The sequence below is a fragment of the Ptychodera flava genome, chromosome 1, assembly GCF_041260155.1.
Source record: "Ptychodera flava strain L36383 chromosome 1, AS_Pfla_20210202, whole genome shotgun sequence".
NCBI classification, from domain to species: domain Eukaryota; kingdom Metazoa; phylum Hemichordata; class Enteropneusta; family Ptychoderidae; genus Ptychodera; species Ptychodera flava.
The window spans coordinates 13,902,059-13,914,517 of NC_091928.1; the positions used below are offsets into that span (position 1 = coordinate 13,902,059).

Consider the following 12,459-nt stretch of genomic DNA (forward strand, 5'->3'; position numbering starts at 1 on the left):
GACACATTTATCTGAAAATCTAACCTGCGCACATATCACACACAAAACGTGTGTTTGATCTGTGCGCTCAGCGGGTGTACAAGTAAATCGGGTGTTTGATTATGTTATTTACTTCATGCGCAGTGGTCCTACTTATGCATTTAGAAGAAATATTTTTTTTCTTATAATTTATAATGAATCAATATATCATAAACCAGGTAATGAATGACTGTGCATCCGATATTGACACTTTCATCGAATGTTACAGAGCATTTAACTTGCAATTGAAAATATGAAAAAAACACTTAGAAACTTATTTTCTTTTCTAACTTTTGTATGTTCCAGAACTTTTTAGCTGTCCTGATGTCATGTTCAAGTGTCGTAATGCATATTGTATACCCTCCACAGGCGATGTGATGGTATTTCTGACTGTCCACACGGCTCTGATGAAGAGAACTGTGGTAGGTTATTTAGAGTTGGTGTTGAAACTCCAAATCATTTGCAATGATTAAGTCAATAGGGTTAGCAACTGTGAAAAACATACTGAAATTATCATTAGATATAATTATTACAACCTTTAGTAGTGAGAGAGGCTGTATTGGTAGCATTGATACCGTGGAGGGGTTACTTTGCTTGTCAGGATGATGTAACAGTACTGTTCCCAGTAATATTGAAAGTCGATGTATATTTGTTAACCATCATTGTACTTGGTTTTTGAGTTTGATTCACTGCTGAGAGGTATGTCGAGGTGTTGGATAGAGTAGAGAATCACAAAGAAGTTGAATGTTTTTCTTTCTTTTTCAAAAGGCATCCTCACAGAGTATGTAGATATATTTGGATAACTCTGCGATCACTAATCAACTAATAATCATCCATTGGTAAAGAGTACCTCAAATGTTATTTGCTAGAAAGTATATAATTTAATGTTTTACAACTGCTAACAAAAGTCCGAAATTTTCATAATTTGCATGTTTTATAAAATTATTAAATAATGATGCCATGTCTTTTCTTGTGTACTTTTCCAGCGTCTTGGATTCGAATAAGGTGTCAGTTGGGCAAATTTACTCTTTACACCTTGGTAATTAAGTGTCAATGATGCAAACACAATGTCCCTGACAACGAATTTTTTCTCAAGATGATGCATAACTCTTACGTTCACTGACCTATTAACTTACTTTGGGATTAAGAAATAATATTTCATATGTATTTCGGGATTACAAAATATACTAAAGGGATTGGGAAATTTTAGGCTGTAAACAATTAACCCATTTACAATGTGCGGATAATTTATCTTTCTTCATACCAATGTCAATTTGTAGAGGGAAGTTGCATTTAACGTAGGCAAATATGTAGGAAGAGATCCTTTCCCATTTTCCATCGTCTTTCCCAAAGTTTGAGACTATAGTACATAAAGGGGCATTTACAAAATTGTTTACCATGTCAGTAAAGACAAAGTTTTAATACTCGAAACAGAAAATGTTTGAAACATTGTCCCACAGGATGTCCTAGAATTCACATGTGAGTAAGATCAACAATCTTACGTGTCCTCGCTGCTATTAACAGCAGAAGTACAAGTCGACTTCATACTCTTTTGCAAAGATCATAGTTACTGTTCAATCTATGCTGATGCGAATGAACAAACAACTTCTTGTAATTGAAGCAACTTTGAAATGCAATGAGTGCATACGAGACTTTGGAGGGGTGACTGAACCCACTATTTGCTGTGTGGCAATGATCAACCCTGATAATATGTAGCCTAAGTACCAATGAATCACATTAGTTCCTGTGCTTCATAAGTAGTATAATTTGGAATTTGGAGCTTAACCATGCTGTACCAGATTGAACACTTCGTATGAACTGTGATTATTGGATAAGATCACTTTAACGTGGCAGCATGATATTGATTCCTTTATCAATTAAACCTGCTTTTCTAAATGTGATATTTGCATCATCAGCTGACTATACATTATACCTGCAAGGGCGAAGATTCTTAAAGAAGAGAACAGAACTAATCTAATAGTTTGAGCAGCCAAAATATCACAAACGACGTTGTTTAAATTTTTGACCGCAGGATCTTATCAGTGTCCAGGACGCTTCCGTTGTCATGGAATGCGAAACTGTATACCGGTGTCTCAAAAATGTGATGGCGTCAAACAGTGTCGACATGGCGATGACGAACTCTTATGTGGTAAGATGTTGTAAACTGAATTGTATCAATAAAAAAGTCCGGGGATTGAAAGGCCTATTATTGTAGCGTATCATGATGATGATATTACTTTGCAAAGGCTTATATTTGTATTACCCTATTTGTAACAATCAACCCTATTTGTAACAAAATTTAATTTTCAAAAAAACTTTGCCGTATATGTTGAAATATTAATAAAATATGCATATTTGTATGTTTGAGGGCAATTTCTTTTTTTTTCCTTGTCAAACTCATTTTTCCGAAACTGCTTTTGTTACAAATTGGGTTGATTGTTACAAATAGGGGTGACATGTGTCAACCCTATTTGTAACAATCAACCCTATTTGTAACAGAACCTAAATTTCAAAGAACTTGGCCGTATTTGATGAAATCTTGATGAAATATACGTATTAGTATGTTCGGGGTAATTTTCTTTGTTTTCCTTGTTGAAACTCATTTTTCCGAAAATGCTCGTGAGATTAAAATTTCGTTGTGCAGGTTAGTAGGGATAAGCGGCCTACTCGTAAGATACAATCAAGTCGTGCAGATACATGCCAAAAGTTTTTTTCGGGGCAATTTTCACCAATTTCGGTCAAAAATGTTAAAAATCTTGTTTTCTGACCGAAATCATACTAAACCTATATGGGGTTAACTTTTGTTACAAATTGGGTTGATTGTTACAAATAGGGTTGACAGGTCAACCCTATTTGTAACAATTAACCCTATTTGTAACAAAATCAAACCAACGTGTATCAAAACCTAATTTTCAAAAAAGCTTGGCCGTATTTGATGAAATCTTGATGAAATATACAGATTAGTATGTTTTGGGGCAATTTTTATTTTTTCCTTGTCGAAACTCATTTTTTCCGAAAATGCTCGTTAGATTAACTTTCGTTGTGCAGGTTGCCTAGTATAAGAGGCCTATTCGTAAGATATAATCAAGTTGTGCAGATAGGTTTTTCGGGGCAATTTCCCCAATTTCGGTCAAAAATGTTAAAATCTTGTTTTCTGACAGAAATCATACTAAACCTATATTTGGTTAACTTTTGTTACAAATTGGGTTAATTGTTACAAATAGGGTTGACGTGTCAAACCTATTTGTAACAATCAACCCTATTTGTAACAATCAACCCTATTTGTAACAAAATTTATACCAACTTGAAAGAAACCTAATTTTCAACAAAACTTGGCCGTATTTGATGAAATCTTGATGAAATATACATATTAGTATGTTTGGGGCAATTTTTATTTTTTCCTTGTCGAAACTCATTTTTCCGAAACTCATTTTTTCCGAAAATGCTCAGTAGATTAAAATTCTTTGTGCAGGTTGCCTAGTGATAAGAGGCCTACTCACGAAATATAATCAAGTCGTGCAGATACATGCCAAAAGTTTGTTTCGGGGCAATTTTCATCAATTTCGGTCAAAAATGTTAAAAATCTTGTTTTCTGACCGAAATCATACAAACCTATATTGGGTTAAATTTTGTTACAAATTGGGTTGATTGTTACAAATAGGGTTGACGTGTCAACCCTATTTGTAACAATCAACCCTATTTGTAACAATCAACCCTATTTGTAACAAAACTTAACCAATTTGTGACAAAAGCTAATTTTCAAAAAAAAAATTGCCGTATTTGATGAAATCTTGATGAAATATACATATTAGTATGTTCGGGGGCAATTTTCTTTGTTTTTTCCTTGTCGAAACTCATTTTTTCTTAAACTACTCAGTAGATAAAATTTCTTTGTGCAGGTTGCTAGGGATAAGAGGCCTACTCATGAAATATAATCAAGTCGTGCAGATACATGCCAAAAGTTTGTTTCAGGGCAATTTTCATCAATTTCGGTCAAAAATGTTAAAAATCTTGTTTTCTGACCGAAATCATACTAAACCTATATGGGGTTAAATTTTGTTACAAATTGGGTTGATTGTTACAAATAGGGTTGACGTGTCAACCCTATTTGTAACAATCAACCCTATTTTTAACAATGAACCCTATTTGTAAGAAAGTTTAACCAATTTGTGACAAAAGCTAATTTTCAAAAAAACTCGGCCGTATTTGATGAAATCTTGATGAAATATACATATTAGTACTTTCGGGGGCAATTTTCTTTGTTTTTTCCATGTCGAAACTCATTTAACTACTCATTAGATAAAATTTTCGGCTCGCAGGTTTTTAGGGATAAAGGCCCCATCTAACAGGTAATCATGTTTTTCAGATACATGCCAAAGTTTGGTGGGCGGCATCAGTCACTAATTTTGGTCAGAAATGCAAAACAAATCTTCTTTACTGACAGAAGTCATACTAACCCTATTTGTATCAAAAGTTAACGCTATTTGTAATTCGTTAAACCAAAAAAAAATTTTGCTCTTCCAATAACAAGGTTTCAAAACAGGGCAGGTAGGTCGGCTGGTTTTTTTTCCCCTATATTTTCTTTTAAATATGCACTTTTCAGGGTCCAGGGCGATCTAATACTTACCATAACATTTCCAGAAAAAGCGTATCATACATATTAAAGGACTAAATACATAAAAGACGTCGACGTCCCAAGCAAAAATCAAATATTAGGTGACGAACACGTGATTTTACGGGGGTTTTCTGTCTTTTTGTTACTTCCGTGTTTACGTTGCGCTAAAAAGTTTTGGGTCGCAGGCAAAAAAATAGGGTAGGTCGGGTTATCGGTCATAGGGTTACTTATCCATCAGCGCTCGGCAGCAACATCGAGTGGGAAATTACCCTTGTGTCTCTGTCTCCCAGTTAATTGTCAGTGAAAATCTCCCTACAGCAGGTTATACAAACTGACGAATATTCAATTTGGATATTAAAATGGTGGTAGACTTCATGACACTACTGACACTGGAAATGCATTCAACATTTAAATTTACAGTTGAGAAATACCTAAAAAACAACATATTCCGACGTTTAAATATTTCAGGGCTCAAAGCAAAACTAAGAAATCATTCTTGATATTAAAACAAATGCAAAACCAACCGGAACGTTCCAATGCCTGCTCAGAGGATCACCCAAAAACAACCTTTAAGGGACCCATCAAAGGCGAAATTCTTAGATACTCGCCTACATGCAATACCCAATCGATTTCAAGAAAAAGTAGAATTCTTCACAAGCAAATTGAGAGACACAATATGCACGGCAACATAACCAAACAGAAACCATACTCAAAAAAGTAAATAGAAAACAAACAATCAAACATTCACAACATAAAATGACTTGATCTTCACAACAACATTTAGGCTCAACACATATCAAAACAAAGGATAAAAAAGAAAGCCCGTCAAAATATTTGGAAGAACTTGATAAGTGGGAAGCAATTAAAACCCTTTTGCCGAAACAACCAACAAGAGCCAACAAAAAACAAGTGTATAAATTAAAGCAGCGGCATTGAGGGTTCAAATGAATCCAAACAAATGCCAAGGCCGTATCTGTGATGAATTATCTGAAAATTAGGTAAAACGTCACCACAAGGAACCTTCATACAAAATGTCAAAGCAATTGGACGAGTAGATTCTAAGAAGAAGATTTTTGACCTGCTTTTTTAGCAAAAATGGCGAAATTGCCAAAAAAGAGTCGTGCATAGATCAGCACAATTCAATACGTCTTGAAGAATTATCTCCAGAAACCTGTATACCAAATTTCAAAACAAACCACCTCGCAATTTTAGAAAACATATTTTTTTCAAAAACGACATATTTCCCCAAAATATAGACCTAAATACGCATATTTCATCAAGATTTCATCAAATACGGCCAGTTTTTTGAAAATTAGGTTTTGTTACAAAAGTATTAAATTTTGTTACAAATAGGGTTGTTTCTTACAAATAGGGTTGATTGTTACAAATAGGGTTGCACGTCAACCCTATTTGTAACAATCAACCCAATTTGTAACAAAAGTTAACCCAACATAGGTTTAGTATGATTTCGGTCAGAAAACAAGATTTTTAACATTTTCGCCGAAATTGGGAAAAGTGCCCCGAAAAAACCTTTGGCATGTATCTGCACAACTCGATTATATGTTACGAGTAGGCCTCTTGTACTAGGCAACCTGCACAACGAACGTTAATCTAACGAGCATTTTCGGAAAAAATAAGTTTCGACAAGGAAAAAATAAAAATTGCCCCAAAACATACTAATATGTATATTTCATCAAGATTTCATCAAATACGGCCAAGTTTTTTAGAAAATTAGGTTTTGTTTCAAGTTGGTTAAATATTGTTACAAATAGGGTTGATTGTTACAAATAGGGTTGACACGTCAACCCTATTTGTAACAATCAACCCAATTTGTAACAAAAGTTAACCCCATATAGGTTTAGTATGATTTCGGTCAGAAAACAAGATTTTTAACATTTTTGACCGAAAATGGTGAAAATTGCCCCGAAACAAACCTTTGGCATGTATCTGCACGACTTGATTATATCTTACGAGTAGGGCTCTTATCCCTAGGAACCTGCACAACGAAATTTAATCTCACGAGCATTTTCGTAAAAATGAGTTTCAACAAGGAAAACAAAGAAAATTACCTCGAACATACTTATATGTATATTTCATCAAGATTTCATTAAATACGGCCACGTTTCTTGGAAATTTAGGTTTTGTTACAAATAGGGTTGATTGTTACAAATAGGGTTGACACATGTCACCCCTATTTGTAACAATCAACCCAATTTGTAACAAAAGTTAACCCCATATAGGTTTAGTATGATTTCGGTCAGAAAACAAGATTTTTAACATTTTTGACCGAAAATGGTGAAAATTGCCCCGAAACAAACCTTTGGCATGTATCTGCACGACTTTATTATATCTTACGAGTAGGGCTCTTATCCCTAGGAACCTGCACAACGAAATTTAATCTCACGAGCATTTTCGTAAAAATGAGTTTCAACAAGGAAAACAAAGAAAATTGCCCCCGAACATACTTATATGTATATTTCATCAAGATTTCATCAAATACGGCCACGTTTCTTAGAAATTTAGGTTTTGTTACAAATAGGGTTGATTGTTACAATAGGGTTGACACATGTCACCCCTATTTGTAACAATCAACCCAATTTGTAACAAAAGCAGTTTCGGAAAAATGAGTTTTGACAAGGAAAAAAATAAGAAAATTGCCCTCAAACATACAAATATGCATATTTCATTAATATTTCAACATATATGGCAAAGTTTTTTTGAAAATTAAGTTTTGTTACAAATAGGGTTGATTGTTACAATACGGGTGATACGTGTCACCCCTATTTGTAACAATCAACCCAATTTGTAACAAAAGCAGTTTCGGAAAAATGAGTTTTGACAAGGAAAAAAAAAGAAAATTGCCCTCAAACATACAAATATGCATATTTTATTAATATTTCAACATATACGGCAAAGTTTTTTGAAAATTAAATTTTGTTACAAATAGGGTTGATTGTTACAAATAGGGGTAATACAATATTCCCAATATGAATAACCTCCTGTTCAGTTATAATCGATCTAAATGTTCACATTTTTTTATTTCAGACCTAATCTGCCCAAATAATTGTACTTGTCATGGCTCTGCTGTTCATTGTGCGTACCAATCATGGCGTGTCCTTCCGCAGCTTACCGGTCAAGAGATCAAGAAACTGTGAGTTGCTATAACCTGTTTAAAATTATTTCAAGAATGATTGAATTATCGTCTTTGTAAAATCATCATCATGGTTCATCTTCGAATATTTGCTGACAGTGAGCTAAGACACACTTCTTTTTGTGTACAAAAAACATTCCTCTTTGAAAGAAATAGTTGGCACTGAACTCAATCGTTTATAAAAATAAATATCGTAAAAGGGAATAATGATATGACATATCATCTTCAAATTAAACGTGTTCTCATGACATGTTGTGGCCATTTAACTGAAATTGGCCATCAATGGATAGTTCCATCATTAAATTATGTACAATACGTTCTGTCAACAGCAAAATGACCGGAAATGTAGTTGATCTTAGTAAAGCCGACTTTCATGGCTTTCTATTGCTCGGAGAACTGTAAGTAGTGTATTGCTTGCTAGCAATTCAATTCAGTACCCTTATGGTTTCAGATTCACATTCTTGTTAAATTTCTGCGGTTTTCAAATCTTATTTCTGTAACTTAAAGAGGCACTCCCTCTTGGTAACATTTTTAAAACACATTTTTAACGCCAACGGTCGATATTTTACGTCGCGACTGAGCACGGATCGCGAGATATCAATAACAACATGTCATTTCCCGAGCGTATTTTTCACATCCGAAGTTTTACGATCGTTTCTGATTTTGACCCGAAATCCCCCGAAGGTTTGTTGTTGTGCTGATTGACGATATTCTAGGGGGTCTATAATGAGTACGAACGACGCAATGAATTTACTTCCCACTGCAAAGACTTTATATGCAGCATTATGCCCTTACCTCAGGTAAGGCTTTTCTAATTGTCCTTAGTTTTTGTCGTTTTCATTACTCTAAATCAGTTACCAATACCACATTAACATAAGTTTTTATGTGTTAAATATTAGCCACCTCCGATGGCTACATTTTGTGGTCTGCCACACAGTACGTGTGGTTCGCCGCGCGCGCGGTATGCGTCTATGCATACCACGGGGCGGCCGCTATGTATCAACCGCACGTAACTGTGCTAGTCCCTAAGCGAATTCTAGTGGAATTAGCAAAAACTTGTTTTTTCGTTTTTTCGCCAAGTCAGTAAGACTCAGCTTTCTCCCACGGGACATGACCGATCACCGACGCAAAGTGGTACTGTGGCGTACAGCAGCGTCAGCGTAGACTCGTACTCCACAGCTTAGTGACAATAGCCCCAGTACCGAACGTTCGATATTCTGAAGCTAAATTTAGGTGGGCCACCGGAATTCAAACTTTCTCTTTTTTGAAGACATGTTTTTATCGATATCTTGCGATCTGCTCGCAGTCACCACGTCAAATATCGACCGTCGGCATTAAAAAATGTGTTTTAAAATGTCACCAAGTGGGAGTGCCTCTTCATGATTATTCCAGAACAGCGCGTGATTCACTCCTCTTCGATATCGAAGAAATGTTACTGAATGTTCGTTTCATGCAGATCATGTCGTTCTTATATTTTCCAGAGATCTTTCGAATAATTCGATCACAAAGATACACCCGGACATTCGAACTTCTGAAAAACCTCTACTTGTTGTAAGTATGATTTCTTTAAAAGGGGAACGAGATTCGATTTTGTCTAGAGTCTGTACTCTTAATACTCGCAGTAACGTCTTCGACAAAACAAATGCTGTGACTTTTGAAATATTATAACACAGAATGTTTTGTCTGTAGCTCCGCGGCATTGCTTATCCTCTTACAAAATGCACTGAGTAAATCATTCAGAATAAATTTCCCATACTCGAGTCTAAGACTAGAATTCCGTTGGCATAAATAACAAGACGCGTTTTTTGCTATACATAATTTTTCTCATCGGTTTAATCATTTGCATATTATTTAGGATGACGAAAAAGTCATGTATCTCTCTTAATCAGACAAAATATTTGAAAGCATGAAGAAAACAGTCACAGTTATTCATAAGCATCAATGAGGAGGACTTCTTATTCTTTTACGTTGTGTGTGTGTGTGTGTGTGTGTGTGTGTGTGTGTGTGTGTGTGTGTGTGTGTATTTAAAATCAAGTCACTCCATCTTTCATTATTTTTCCTTAGACTTTTTTCTATTAACTTGCAGAAATGAAAATTCTAGTTATTCCCTTTAGCCATACCTCTTTCTGTTGTTTCGACGGCCGAGGTCCGGTTAACCATTTAGCAACACATTTATTGCAACTTCAGTTAAATAACCATTACACTCTATTTTATTGGAATTTGATATTAATTTCAGAAACCTTAAGGCAAACAAAATACATACTCTGGAAGCAAATTCGTTTTACGGACTGCGAAATCTTAAGCTGCTGTAAGTAAAGTGTTCAGTTAAACGTTTCGTTTCCAAAAATTATATGATGGGGCGCCGGAGATTAGGTTGAAGCGTCTCATATAATCAGTTGTCGGAAATAACTCTTCAATTTCTGTATGGTATAATGCAATATTTGTCAACTCGTGAGGAATAAAAACGACTTCGTCGTTGAAGACACTGACGTCTTGAATATTTGTTGACGTTCATCTTAATAAAAAAACATTAACCTAAGAGGGTGTTAGCCCCGTCAAGTAGACGGCAAACAAAATAATTGTGTCATTCATTGTTGTAACATTGATGCATACAGCTATATTTATCTCATTATACATGTAGAAAACATTTGCGTTTTTATTACAGGATATTAAATGGAAGCAACATCGCTTTTATTGAAGATGGAGCATTCACTGATCTAAATAAACTTGATGCACTGTAAGTGAAGAAAAAACCTACGTTTCTTGTTTGTAAGATACTTTATCGGTAAATAATACAATTTTTGTAAAAATTCTCATGTTCTTGCTAGTAACATAATATATAGTAATAATGATTTTTGCCTTTTCTGTGTTCATATTTTGTTTATCAATGTTATTACTTTTGTTGTTGTTGTTGTTTTTATTGTTGTTGTTGCTGCTGCTGCTGACCTTTAAAAAACTGATAAATACGTTTGAAATGAAGAGAATTTTTACAATACGTGTAATTAAGAGTACTCTCTCGTTTGCCATCGACATATCGTAAATTAAATTAAACTCAACATTAACTCGAAAATTAAACTTCAAGTTAAGATGTTGATTCCCATGGCCTAGGGACAACTCCACGACATCGTGGAACATGATACAAGGGTCCTTTTCGAAAATGAAAATTGAAATATTCCGAAACAAATAGTAAAACATTTTTAGATGGTCAACATTGTTTGCACAATAATGTTTGATTTCCCCTTCTACAGGCATATGGCGGGAAATTTCTTCCAGGCTGACAGTTCTGAGCTGTTTATGCCGTTGACAGGACTGAATGAGTTGTGAGTATCATGTCTGACCTAATACTCAAACACTCACTTTGCCATTATTTCTTGATTTTTGGGGCTTTGTGACTACATCAAGAAGATTGTATCAGTTTTCGAAATTTTAGAGTTGTAGCTGGTACGTGTGCATCGAATGAGCAACACACTCACCAGGCTTTGCAAACTATACGCTTAGCTCAGCCCATGACGGTAGTAGGGAAGGTATTAAGTATCCGAGTGTAAGAACAGACTGTGCCATGTGTTGCCAATAGCTTGGGTGTTCTTAAGCTTGGGCAGAAACATTGAATATGTGCAATATATAAACATTGCATTTAGTGTTGCTAAACTTTATAAATTAGCACATTAACACGTTTTGCACGGCGTTCTTGATCTTTAAGCCTAACATGCAAAACTATGCGGGGGAAAGTAACCAACTATCTCACTGACGTTTGTCGTTCATCTTCATTAGTAAGTAGGCCTGAATAAAAAGCACAATATTTTCTATATAACAAATCCCGGGTTTCTACCGTTGAAAGCAAAATATTTTTGGAAAATATTTTAAATATCCCCATAATTTTCAATATTAAAGATTAATAATTTAGCTACAATTTCAGTACATTTATGGCGTCATTTAAAATTCGACCACGTGGAGAACACGACCTCAATTTTATATTACATCTTGCCTAAGTATGTTTTATACATTATTTTCATAATTTTTTTAGCATAAAACTGATCCTTGATAATTTGTAGAATTAGAAAATTTGTTTCAGATTTATTCAATGTCTAAACATAAAAATGGATTTATCGCCACAATGTTATGGTCATCACATATTTTTGTACCAATTCTTGGTAAATAACTTGTTATTCTATTCAATAGCGTGTATTACTCGTGGATTTCCTTCGTTAACAACACGAGAGATAGAAAGCGAAATCTCAAACGCACTCCTAAACATTATTCCGTCATGTCCGTGCTCGGCAATTTTCGGACCTGTGCTTGCATTTTTAGCTCGCGTGTGCTAATGTCATAGCGATATGTCTGTCTGTCCGTGTGTGTGTATGTGTCTGTCTGTCTGTCTGTTTACACGATAACTCAAAAACCCCTGAACAGATTCAAATTAGATTTGGTACACAGGTACCATATGCTACTTACAGAACTGATAAATTGTACTTACAAGAACTGATTAAATTTTGGTTAGTATGGCTTACATATTAATTAAGCTATGCAATATCATTTTTCCCGTACAATGGTTTCCCTATGGACACGGTAATTACAGTGTAGACACATATAAAGAAATACTGCACAAAATTTCATGAGACTTTTCACAGATGAAATATCAGAACATTATGATGATACTGTGAGTGTCATGTCAATT

General features: G+C 34.8%; 2 protein-coding genes across 3 annotated transcripts in view; both read left to right on the plus strand.

Moving 5' to 3' along the window:
• LOC139142963 (uncharacterized) overlaps positions 1-12,459 on the plus strand; it is a 424,363-nt gene that overhangs the window by 178,575 nt on the left and 233,329 nt on the right. The gene's annotated exons all lie outside the window — the stretch shown is intronic.
• Positions 1-12,459, plus strand: part of LOC139130637 (low-density lipoprotein receptor-like) — a 28,432-nt gene that overhangs the window by 7,404 nt on the left and 8,569 nt on the right. The window contains exons 6-13 of one of the 2 annotated variants that reach the window (XM_070696384.1): positions 325-440; positions 2,051-2,167; positions 7,679-7,784; positions 8,114-8,182; positions 9,266-9,335; positions 10,021-10,092; positions 10,450-10,521; positions 11,033-11,104. In XM_070696384.1, coding sequence (XP_070552485.1) covers positions 325-440; positions 2,051-2,167; positions 7,679-7,684 — 239 coding nt within the window. In that variant the 3' untranslated portion in view covers positions 7,685-7,784; positions 8,114-8,182; positions 9,266-9,335; ... (1 more) ...; positions 10,450-10,521; positions 11,033-11,104. The remainder of the gene's footprint in view (positions 1-324; positions 441-2,050; positions 2,168-7,678; positions 7,785-8,113; positions 8,183-9,265; positions 9,336-10,020; positions 10,093-10,449; positions 10,522-11,032; positions 11,105-12,459) is intronic. The other variant, XM_070696390.1, reaches the window with a different exon arrangement.